This window comes from Uloborus diversus, chromosome 6, assembly GCF_026930045.1.
Source record: "Uloborus diversus isolate 005 chromosome 6, Udiv.v.3.1, whole genome shotgun sequence".
In the NCBI taxonomy this organism is placed as follows: domain Eukaryota; kingdom Metazoa; phylum Arthropoda; class Arachnida; order Araneae; family Uloboridae; genus Uloborus; species Uloborus diversus.
Window position 1 is genome coordinate 64,444,416 of NC_072736.1, and position 12,857 is coordinate 64,457,272.

Below are 12,857 nucleotides of genomic sequence, written 5' to 3' on the forward strand. Positions count from 1 at the left end.
TTGGTCAGTTTTGAAACTTTTCTTCTTCTCCTTCCACTGAGAAAGATCATCTAAAATTGCGCTTTTAAAACTTCGATTGAGAGAAATTTTTGGAAAGCAATCCAACGAAAAAATAAGATTTTTACTTTACCTGAGCATTTAGAAAAGCTAGATCTAATAAAAAGAAAATGATAGAGATAAATTTGAACGGATTAAAGTGCAGAAAGTAATTTTTTTTCTGGAATTTTTTCTCATGGCGCCGGGCCCGTAGCATTTGCTACTTCTGCTTTATGGCTAATCCGGCCCTGACTCTGCGTTTTATCTATTCTCAATTGACATATCACAGTAGGAAATTTCATTACAAATTGCAGAGCTGGCTTTCTTATTGTCCTTCGGCAACGGGTTAAATATTTTTTTTTTCAGTTCTCGCTCAACAATAGGTTAAAATAAATGTTAATCATTTGGGATAAATAACCATCCAAAATTATATTTTTAGAACAAAAATTAAAAATTTAGTGAAAACCTTCGTAGATAATCAACAAACCTGAAATCCATGTTCAAAAGTAATGTAATAGGAAAACTTCATCCATCAAAAAGTGTAATGTATATGCATCTCAAATACTTTTGAGTGTTACATAAGACATTTTTAGGTATAAGACTGAGGTAATTTCATACAGTAAATAATAATATCACCGGAACAATAAACCCTGGTCACATTTGCCCCAAATCACAATTGCCCCACCTTACCCTGCTGAATGTTGAAGTATGCAATTAGTTGTTTGGGGTTATTTGATCAAACAGAAATTAAATGTCTCAAATTTTAATCCTTCTCTTCTTTTTGTGTGGAAACTGGTGCCCCCATGAATTTGTTGTCGGTAGATAAGCGCAATATGGACAATCAGTTAAAAAGCTTAAAAGATTCTACAGCACTCATACTCAATCTGAGGTCCCTAGGTCGCTCGCAATCCCCTGAATTCTTCAAAATGTAATATAACATTATTCAAAAAGAAAAATCAAACAGAAAACTAATTTTTGCGGAAAATGTACATAAAATACGCTTAAATTTAGATTATGTTTTAATGGTGGGTGTGGTGGAAATGCGTTTCAGCTACATACGTCATTCGTCCCGGGATCTGATCCGCGGGTCACGTATCCACTCGGTTTATTTTCGAGCTCAGAAAATCGTCAGTGCCCATGTCGTATGATTATGTGACATTTAAAAGATCAATTGGGTATTCGTCTGGCTTTTAGTACCCTCTACAAAATTAAATACCTAGTGCAGTTTCGCATTAAAGAGAGCTTAGATACCTCCATCCGGTGGAAAACTGGGCGGCAAAATTATCTTTGCCATTGACATCAGTGCCTTAATAGTGACACATGAACGCTGGATGTCATATCGGAGGATCGTACTAGGTCTATAAAAGAGATCATCTAACGCAGCCCAATTAGAATGAAAAAAAAAACTTTAAAATTTAATCTTTCAAAAAAAGGAAGACTGATAAACTTAGTTATTTCCATTCACCCCATAGTTCACCATATATGAGAAAAATGGAAACACCTGAATTGCACGTAAAAATAAAAGAGAAGTCAATACTAAATATTTTTAGAGTAACTTTCTATATGATAAATAATAAAACTAATTGGAACCAGGGGACTTCCCATTTGTAGACAAGTCGGATAGGGAGATCAAGATCCCTAAATTAAAAATTAAAAAAAAACTTTAAAAAAAAACTTATTTCAGTGTCATTTTCAAACAATTATGGCATCTACAAAATCGTTTAGGAACGCACGAAACTCTCAAAATGTTTTCTATATATTGCCCAATCTTCACTCACCAGTAACAGAGTTTCAAAATAACCACTATCACGGTAATAGAGTTTGCCATCATTTATCCCGCGTATATTTTTCTCTCAACTGACCATACAATATTTCCAACATTTTCTTGTGAAGTAAAGAGTACAATTTTTTTTTTCACAATCTTGAAAGGAGGGTACAACACTTTGCCTTCTATTTTTCTTTTTCTTTCCTTTTCTTTTTTTACATTCAATTTATTAAAAACAAATTTAAAAGGAACTCAAAGTTACCCCAAATGACTCTTTATCTTATGTACGTTTATTTGAATCCTAAAACAAGTGTTTGATTGAATTCCTAATACTCTTTAACTAAAATGTATTTTTTTTTAAATACAATAAAAGGTTTAGACAACATACCTATCAGTGCCAGCGCTGCACAGGATGAACCTGGAAAGTTTCAACAACTCATCCGCAATTGCTTCTTCACAAACCGGATTTCACGTGACCTTCCAGGAGCGTCAAAAGATGGAATTACTGGCTGCTGGAAGTAAAAATGCCTCAACAATGGAAGTGTTCAATTTCAACATAAGTCAAGCAGTACTCATCCTGGAAGAGCACATGAGTGATCATGTTTTTGAAGGTAATATTTAACAGTAATAAACTTAAACTATTTTAAAATGTGTTAATTTCGGATGTATGTATTTCTCGTGCAGTTTATTTCGGCGTTACGAAAGTGTCTTTATGTCCATTTGAAAGTGTCTTGATCAGCGTCATGAAAGTGTCTTAGTGTTACTCTGAAAACTTACTTTGAAAGTACGTTGATCGGCGTAACGAAAGTGTCTTGATGTTACTTTGAAAGTTTCTTGATCGGCATTACGAGAGTGTCTTGATGTTACATTGAAAGTTTCTTGATCGGCGTTACGAAAGAGTCTTGACGTTACTTTGCAAGTGTCTTGATCAGCATCATGAAAGTGTCTTGATGTTACTTCGAAAACTTACTTTAAAAGTTTCTTGATCGGCGTTACGAAAGAGTCTTGACGTTACTTTGCAAGTGCCTTGATCAGCATCATGAAAGTGTCTTGATGTTACTTCGAAAACTTACTTTGAAAGTGTCTTGATCGGCGTTACGAAAATGTTCTCTTAAAATAGAATTTTAGTAGTATTATCTTAAATTTATTACTATTAATTTAAAGCGCCGTAAATGATATGTTATTATCTTGATAATTGGATGCCTGAATTGCCAAATAGAATAGCTCCACTTAAAAAATTTAAAAAAATCCTCATTTCTGCTTTAATAATGCTTTATCAATGCTAAGAATGAATTTATATTAAAGTTTTGGTACTATCGTAAAATGATTCAATGGGTAAAACACTTGCCACGTCAAATTCAAAAATCGACAAACGAATTGAAGGTTAGAAAAAACATTTTAATTAAGAACTGTTAGTTGAAACGTATATACAATGCACATTATTTATATCGAAAATTGGGAACATAAGTCCCATCAAAAGGGGGTGACTCTCGTCACATCAAAAGCATCGAATTTCAACATTCATCGAAAGGTGATTCAGTGGCGACTGAACTCTTGATTCGAGTTCATGCTAGGAAGCGTTGAATGGCTGTTGCCATTTCAAATCAAATAATTTTCCACACACTCCCCACTATGAACTCTTTCAAGAGTTCATCAATATCTCAATTTCAAATAATGTATTAATTACAAAATCGTAATTTCAAAATTTCAAATACACAAAATCAATAAATCAAAAATATGCATGAATCAAAACATTTTCAAATTTCAAATATTAAATATAATCCTAAAAATGTTAGTGAAATATACTAAATATTGTTAATTACCAAATTTAAAGGTTAGTACAAAATATCAATATAAATAAATGTTCAATTTAAATTAATATAGAGTTCAAATTCCAAAAGTTCAAAGTTCCAAGGGATACAAGTGTTGTATCGTTCTCCGCAAAAGTCCAGAAGCAGTTTTAACTTCGTATGAGCGTACGTTATTATCCCGTCCGAGAAACGCTCTTTCAATTTTTCCGAGTTTCCAAAGCAGTTTGTTTTTGGAATCCTCTTCGATGAGCACTACATCTCCTATTTTAAGTGCCGGTTGTTTGTTTGGATTATTCAAAGAGTGAACAGTTCTGAGGTCAAGTAAATATTGCTGCTTCCATTTTATCCATAATTGCCGGAGTAGAAGAGATTGATATTTTTTCTGTTTCAAAAGTGAAGATCTTTTCGATTCATTTTCTACTATTTCAGCGAAATTGATAGGATATTGAGGTTCTCGTCCAAAATTTAGGAAGTGCATTGGTGTCAAAGGCAAAGGTTCACTATTATCATTATAGACGTAAGTTAGCGGTCGCAAGTTGAGGACGGTTTCTATTTCTGTAAGCAATGTAGACATTTCTTCAAAATTTAATAAAGCTTTCCCTACAATTTTCCGCAGGCAATCTTTTACGGATTTCACAAGTCGCTCGTAAAAACCTCCTCACCAAGCCGCCCTTTCAATTATATTTTTCCAAACTATTCTTTCTTTAGTTAGAAATTGCGAAAGTAATTTGTTAGAAATAATTTTTGATAAATCTTCTATTTCTTTTCTCGCCCTTTTAAAGGCTTTCGCGTTATCCGAATAGATTACCTTACAGTTTCCTCTTCTAGCTAAAAATCTTCGAAGTGCCAATACGAAGGAATCTGTTGTCATATCGCTAACGAGTTCAGGGTGAATTGATCTAGTAATCGCACAGGTAAACAAAACTATATAGGATTTTCGAACCTCTTTAAAAATTTTCACATAAATTAGTCCCGCAAAAGCTAATCCGCAAACTGAGAATGGAGGCGTGGTGTTACTTCTGTCAAACGGCAACGGAGCTGTAATTTGATTAGCAGCCTTCGAAAGATATTTTTGGCAGATTAGACACTTTTTGATTACACTCTTGACTAATTGCCGTTCCTTTGGAATCCAGAAACGTTGCCGAATTCGCGCTAAAGTACAAGCTGTTCCACCGTGCATCACTTTCTTATGTTCTCTTCTCGCGATTAAAAATGTCAGCCAGGACCGTTTTGGAAGAATAATAGGATGTTTTTCTTCAGTAGATAATTCAGCAAATTCTAATCTTCCTCCTAGTCTGATAATTTCATTTTCATCCATGAATGGCAAAAAGTTAAACAAATCAGAGTCTTTTTGAATCGGATCTCCATTCTTCAAGGATTCGTAATCTTCTTTAAAAAAGATCTTCTGTTCTAATCTTATGAGATGATTCTCAGCTTCTATTAATTCTGCAGCGGTCAATATATTTCCTATATTAGAAATCTTTCTAAATTTCATGATCGACTTCTTCACCCAAGCTGTAATCCTTTCCAACTTCTCCATATTACTAAATTTAGTAATGTTGATTGGATTTTCCTTTTCTTCAACAAGACATTCAACAAGACCGATTTCTTTGTGTATTCCAATTCTTCTGTATTTATTGCTTCATCATTTTCTGACTTCGGCCAGTATTATGGAGAATTTTTTAGCCACTGCGGTCCTGTCAGCCAGGTTGGATCTTCTAGCAGTTTAGAAACTTTTGCTCCCCTCGACAAGGTGTCTGAAGGGTTGACTTTTCTGGGGCAAAAAAAACCAGTCTGAAGGTGCTGTGAATTCTCGAATTTCTTCAATCCGATTCTTGACAAAAGGTTTGAATTTTTCAGGATTTCCTTTTATCCAAAAAATTGTTATCTTCGAGTCAGACCAGAAATAGCACGGAATGTCACGTTTCAAGGATTTCAAAATATTAAAACTTAATTTTGCTGACAATACTGCAGCCATGAGCTCCAGCCGAGGCATTGTAAGAGATTTTATCGGAGCAACTCTATTTTTAGAAGCTACAAAGGTCGTTCGAACGTCTTCATTTCGAGATAAAACACGCATGTAGGCAACTGTTCCAAATGCTTTCATACTTGCGTCACAAAAGAAATGAAGTTCAAGAGTCTTGATATAAATATTTAGGTTTTCGGAAAAATAGTGGCGTGGGATTGAAATTTCCGTCAGTTGAGGAACTTCTTCGCACCAGCTTCTCCATAACGAACTTAGATCTTCGGGTAATCTGTCAACCCAATCAATACGTAACGCCCAAATCTGTTGCATCAAACATTTAATTCTCACTGTAAAAGGACCTAAAATTCCGATAGGATCAAAGATACGTCCTAAGACCTGGAGCACGTATCGTTTAGTGTCAGTTCCTCTAGAAACAAATTTGACTAGATCTCCAACATCAAAATAACGAATGTCCTTTAAGTTGTCCCATGCTATACCCAAGACTTTGTAAGTCATATTTTCTTCTTTGAGGGATTCGGCATTATCACTCGAAATCACTCCATGTTTTTTCCATAACTCGCGTAGGGTCTTCGAATTGGTGCGCCACTTGTGTAGTGACAAACTAGCACCTTCGAAAATTGCTATGGACTCTAATGTATGAGATAAGGCTTCCTCTACAGATGCATGACTACCTATGATGTCATCGACATAAATATTATCATTTAAAAATTTTGTAGTCACTGGATATTTTTCAGTATACTGTTTCAGATGATATTTCAAAGTTCCTGCCAATAAAAACGAACTGCTACTGATGCCGAATAGAACGCGAGTAAATTTATAAACCTGGGGTGCAATAGATTCGTCCGAGGGGTCATCGGTAAAGAAAAAACGAGTAACATCTCGATCTTCTTCTTTGAGCGAAATTTGCAAAATTGCTTGTTTGGTGTCCGTTGTATAAGCAATGGGGTGAAAGCGAAATCTCAATAAAATATCAAATATTTCAGAATATAAATTTGGACCTATATGAAGACTGTCATTTAAAGATAAACAATTAGAATCATGAGAGGAGGCATCGAAAACTATACGCAATTTACTCGTCTCACGATCTTTCCTAATTATTTCTCTGTGGGGCAGGTAAAATTTAACTTCGTCTTCCTCATCTGGGTTAATAACTGGTTCAATAATTTTTTGTCGTAAATAGTCATCTATCACCTTTTTGTATTCAAAATACAACTCAGGGTTTCTATAAAATCTGTTTCTAAGTCTAGAAAATCTCTCTTCAGCTATCTTCCTATTATCTTTTAAATCCCGCTTTTCTAATTTCCAGGGTAACCCCACTGTATATCTTTTGTTTTCATATTTGATCTGAGACTCGAATTGTCTCATGATTTCATTTTCTGTTGGGTCAGCATCTTGTTTCGAATCAATAAGACCTGAAGTTTCTAAGTCCCAAAACTTCTGAATTTGTTCTGAAATCGCGCTATTTTCTACGACTACATTCATCATTAAGGAAAAGTTATTTTCACTCTTTTTCCCTTGTAAACACCAACCGAAAATTGTTTCAACTGCAACTAGTGTTTTGCTCAAATGCTTAATATTTCCCCGTTACAACGTTATAATAATAATCAGCACCAATTAAAATTGTAATGGGTTCTTTACTTTCTGGAAAATCCGCGAGTGTCATATTTTTTAACTGTTTCATACCCTTAAAGTCTTCAACTTCGGGAGGGGGAATATTCGATCCTGATATTTCGTCGGTAACCAACACTTCAATTTCTATTTTTAAGTCGGGAGAGTTTCTGTTGATTAACGTAAGTTTGATGACATCGTAGTATTTTTCGATCGGGGTTTTACTTCCAAATGTGTACACTGACAATTTTTCTTTCCTTTGTACTTTGCATTTTAATTTATTAGCTATGTTTTGCGTGGTAAAGCTACGCATCGAACCACAATCCAGTAAAACGCGTGTACCACAGTTCAAATCTAAGTTTTCATTTTTTGCTAACACGTAACTCGTTTGCAAAAGAGTCCTATTTTTATTTCCCATATGCGATACAGCAGAAATTACATTTTCCGTCCCATCGCCCATAAGAGATTCTTTATTAGATTTATCGTTAGCTAAATTATTAAACTTGTAGCAAATATTTTCATTATGTTTACCGGAACAGTACTTACAATTCCTTCCCGATAAACAATCTTTCAAACGGTGTCTTAATCCAAGGCACAAAAAGCATCTACCTTGATTCTTCAATACGTTTCTCTTTTTTTCAACACTTAAGCGACAGTTGAGAACATCGTGTTCTTTTTTGCAAAATAAACAATTATCCGTTTTCTTATCAGCGAAAGCTTCATTTCCATTCTTCGCAGCAACGAAAAAACCGCTGGTGGAAATGTAAGCGCTATCTTGTCTATTAGACAAAGCTGAATTTTTATTCCTACTGTTTGATTCAAATGGCTTCGACCTACACGAATAAGTTCGTTCTCTTGTTAAAATTTCTGTTTGCAAGAAATTCAAGAATTGATTTATGTCTGGAACGCAAGAGGTTTTCTTATTCTGTCGATTATATTCCAATGCCAATTCATGGGGGATTATTTTCAATACTACTGCTAACAGCATTGAAGAATAGGAATTCGACTCCAATCCTAAAGCGGAAAGGCACCGAACGTTAACTTCTATTTCATTGTGAATCCGTTTTAACTTTGGAAGGTCGGTAATTTTGTAAACAGGAGATAAGTTAAGCAATTTGTTCATATGGCTGTTAATTATGACGTCTTTTTGTCCGAATCGTTCTTTTAATATTTGAAGCGCAGAGTCGTAATTTTCATTTGAAATTTCAAAACCCGCAATTGCATTAGCTGCTGGGCCGCCTAAATAACTTTTTAGGTAGTTAAATTTCTCAGTTTTTGAAAGAGTGTCATTTTCATGAATCGAGACTTTGAAAGTGTTGTAAAAGGAATAAAATTGGGTGCAATCACCGTAAAACTTTTGAATGTTCAATTTTGGAAGCTTCACGTGTTTTGTTTCGTATATTAATTTCTCGCTCATGTTCGAACTTATGTTTGCTTGGCTATTATTAGAGGATTTAATTTCCTTTAATTTTCTTTGAGCGCGAAATATTGTATTCGAAACCTTTTCAGCGTATTCATATGCTGATATCAGTTCTTTTTCGTATTCTTCTAATTCTAACAACGGTTCGATATCTTCATCAATTTTCTTTAAAAGTTCTGCTTTAATATGCAATTGATTCAATAGCTCTTCTAGGGTCTCTAAATCTATTTGATTTTCTTTAATTAAACCTTCAATAGTATTTGTTATTTTCGTGACTGCTGTTCTAATAACAGTTCGGTTTTTCTTGAGCTTTTCGAAATCCATTTTGGAAAATAAAAATGTCTCTCTTACCTTTTGTTGTCTTCGCACTAGGTGCTAATCCATATGAAAGTCTTCTAAATCAACAAATGTCACACGCAACGAACTAAAGTTGAATGCAAGCGTTACTTTTCGGCCGCTATGCACCATATCGTAAAATGATTCAATGGGTAAAACACTTGCCACGTCAAATTCAAAAATCGACAAACGAATTGAAGGTTAGAAAAAACATTTTAATTAAGAACTGTTAGTTGAAACGTATATACAGTGCACATTATTTATATCGAAAATTGGGAACATAAGTCCCATCAAAAGGGGGTGACTCTCGTCACATCAAAAGCAACGAATTTCAACATCATCGAAAGGTGATTCAGTGGCGACTGAACTCTTGATTCGAGTTCATGCTAGGAAGCGTTGAATGGCTGTTGCCATTTCAAATCAAATAATTTTCCACAGTACAGTGCATTTCTGACCCTGTGATGGCAGAAAATGTAACACTAGTGCCTATTCACTCCTATGGATAACACTATCTTCTTCATCACTTTTCTCGACTTTTTGTTTTATGGAGTTAATGGATTTAATCGATTTGGCAAGTGAGACATCCAATTAAGGCTGACCCTTTGAAAAGAAACGCGATTACGGAAGTTTATTTTAATTAGTTTTCATTAACAGATTAATAAATTTTTGAAGTTGTTTTATTCTACATGATATGTTTTCCATACAGTGAAGGTTTCAAGTTCTGATTTTTAAAAAAAGTATTTCGTTAGGAATTTTGTTAAGCTTCACGCCTTTTCAAACTTTTCTTTTCAGATACACTGTAAGAACATTTTTCTGCGAAGAAAAGTGTAATTGCATATTTAATTAGCTGAAGATATTAGCCATCGAGTTTATCGAACTTCAAAACTTACGTTCAAAAATCAAACACATTCGTTAAATTTTCATTTTTATAGAAGCTTATTAAGTTAAGTGTAAGTGTAGAAAGTCATTTCCGAAAATGATGCAGATTAAGCTTCAGAAAAAAATCATTAGAGTTTAATTTCACGCATCGATAGGCATTGAAAAGCAACATTAAAAACAGTATTTGAAAAAAACGCATCATTTCTTTCAAGCAAGTTTCATTAATCTGATTATATTTAATCTCCTTGTTTGGATTGTTAACTAACGTTTTCACTTTCAGAAAAGAATTTTAATGCTCAATGCACTTCAATTTTTTAAGTATCTCTACCTGTTTTCAAAAAACTGAATACTTGTTTTTTTTTTTTTTTTTGTTTCGATTAATTAACCCGAATTTTTTTTAAAAAAAACCTGGTAATATAGTTAATTCCTTTCAATTTTCCGCTTAATTTTTTCCCAGTTGACTTAAATGGACTGGATCTTTTTTTTTTTTTGCTTAAAGAAAGTGCATTTTATAAATAAAAACCGTACATTTTTTTGAGAAATTGTAATTTAAAAAAAATGCATAGAAAATGGTTTCGAGAAAATACATTGGTTTACTATACTAAAACAGTAAAAAATATTTTTCTCTGTACTGTCATGAATTGTAGTATTTACACTTTACGATTTGGTTGTATGAAACGTCTTCTTTCAAACAATGTGAGCTGCTTTCATAGATTTACGGTTTTGAAATTTTATTTGGAATTCCTAAAATAATACCTCGAGTCTCTCGATTTTAATGTTATAAATACAAAGGGCTTTCTGATGCCATGTTGAGATTTACTACTTTTAAAAGCAGATTCAAAATTTCAGAACTTTCGTAAAAGCATTTTTTTTCTTCAATTGCTGTAATTGTACAGGTATAGCATTAAAATTTGAACTCAGACTTTTTTTTTTTTTTTTGAGCTGTTCAATAACTGAATTCGATGTTTGAAACCGAAGTATGGGTATTTTCATACATTTCTTGGGGAAAATTCTTCATAGTGAAGTTCATCACTTCGAGACTCACCCATTTGTTCGAAGATAAAAGAGATGTGCTGCCGTCCATGAAGTTGCTTACCAAAGATTTTTGAACATTTCAAATCTGTGTTAAACCGAAATTATATTAGACAGTAGAAATTCGGAAAAAAGACTACGCTTAGTAATTCATCATTATCACCATTGTGAAAGACTTGGCTAAGAACCTGTTCCGGCTTCTTGGTTATTCCATCGTTTTTTCTAGGCCTCCATTGTCTTTGTTTACCTTTCGACCTGTAGTGGAAGGCAGCTCTAGGAAGTTTTCCTCATTTCATACGTTGAATAGTAATTATTAAGTAAAATGTTAAGTAAAAAGTTTTTGAACCTTTCAAATCTATGTTAAACCGAAATTATATCAGAAAGTAGAATTTCGGGAAAAAGACTACGTTTAGCAATTTATCATCATCACCATCATAAAAGAACTAGGCTAAGAACCTGTTCTGGCTTCTTGGTTCTCTTCTGGCATGGGGCTCTTGAAATAAACCATCGTTTTTTCTAGGCCTCCATTGTCTTTGTTTACCTTTTAACCTGTAGTAGAAGGCAGCTCTAGGAAATGTTCCTCGCTTCATACGTTGAATAGTAATTATTAAGTAAAATGTTAAGTAAAAGGTTTTTGAACCTTTCAAATTTTGTTGAACCGAAATTATATTAGAAAGTAGAATTTTGGAAACAAGACTACGATTAGGAATTCATCATCATCACCATCATGAAGGTTTAAGATAAGAATTTGTTCCGGCTTCTTGGTTAAACAACCGTTTTTTTCTAGACCTACAGCTGTCTTTGTTTACCTTTTGACCTGCAGTAGAAGGCAGCGCTTGGAAGTTTTCCTCGCGTCATACGTTGAATAGTAATTATTAAGTAAAATGAATAGTAATTATAAAGTTAATATACTTCCGCTTTTTAATTCATGCCAAAAAAGTAAAAGTATTTACAATGTTTGTTTTATTTAAGGAATTAATTTCAAGCGAGCAGACTATATTTGTTGGTTTGGGGCACTTTAAACTTTTCAAATTAGGCATGTTCTCAAAAATTTATTTAATTCCAGTCACGTTATCCGTTTAAAACCATATTCCACATTGCTTAAGTTCAGCATTTTATAAACAAAATAAACTTTATAAATACTAGGTATTCGTTTTCATTGTTTTTTGGCAACCATTAAAACGTGGATTTCCAGTATTGTCCAGTTTTCTCGTTGTTTTTAATCTATTTTGTTCATTGGAACATAAAATTTTGTTGTAAATATGTCACGCGCAGTCAGGCGCAAAAAGAATAAGAGCGTGACGTGAGAGAAAACGTCTGGGAGAAGTTACAGTTCAGAATGTGAAAACAAAAATGATAAAAGTTTCACTTCTATCGTGTGTCTTTACAACAGGCATTTTTTTTTCTTTTAGTACTCTTTTTTAGAGATTAGCAATTCAATGTAAGTAAACTAGTAATAAATGCATGAAATTAAAGAAACTTTTCTTAGCATCACACGTTCTTCTCTTAAATAATTGGTTGAAAAGCAGCAGACAAGCATATATTTGATATGATTTCTAGAACACAAATTTTTATTATTTGATTCCCATAATAGTATATATTTTACTGACTAGTTTGTGCTCTGATTTATATATTACCCGTAGTTCGTTAAATACTTAACACACAAAAACATTTTTTACAGTAATTACATTTATTCCATTTTCCCCTTTTTAACACACAAAACTCAACAGTTTTGTGTTTACGTTCAGCATTAAATGAAATCTTAAACGCGAAAAAAACCTTACTGAAATAACTAAATCAATATATCCGTAGCCGGGCTTGAATAAGTGGATTTACGCAGCCAATTGTAGTCAATAATTCTTAGAAAAGCGAAACAGAATGCCTTCTTCTATAAATGGCCGATGAGTGGGCCACTGTAAATGACAATAAGTGTAAACTTTCGCCTGCTGGCACAAAGAAAGGGAGCTGAAACCCGAGTGTTCT

The 12,857-nt window shown here is 33.5% G+C and overlaps 1 protein-coding gene across 1 annotated transcript in view; it reads left to right on the top strand.

Annotated features, from left to right (window-relative positions):
- The first annotated feature begins 2,213 nt into the window (after positions 1-2,213).
- LOC129224786 (neuropeptide Y receptor type 5-like) overlaps positions 2,214-12,857 on the top strand; it is a 64,906-nt gene continuing 54,262 nt past the window's right edge. The window contains exon 1 of the mRNA XM_054859333.1: positions 2,214-2,412. Coding sequence (XP_054715308.1) covers positions 2,214-2,412 — 199 coding nt within the window. The remainder of the gene's footprint in view (positions 2,413-12,857) is intronic.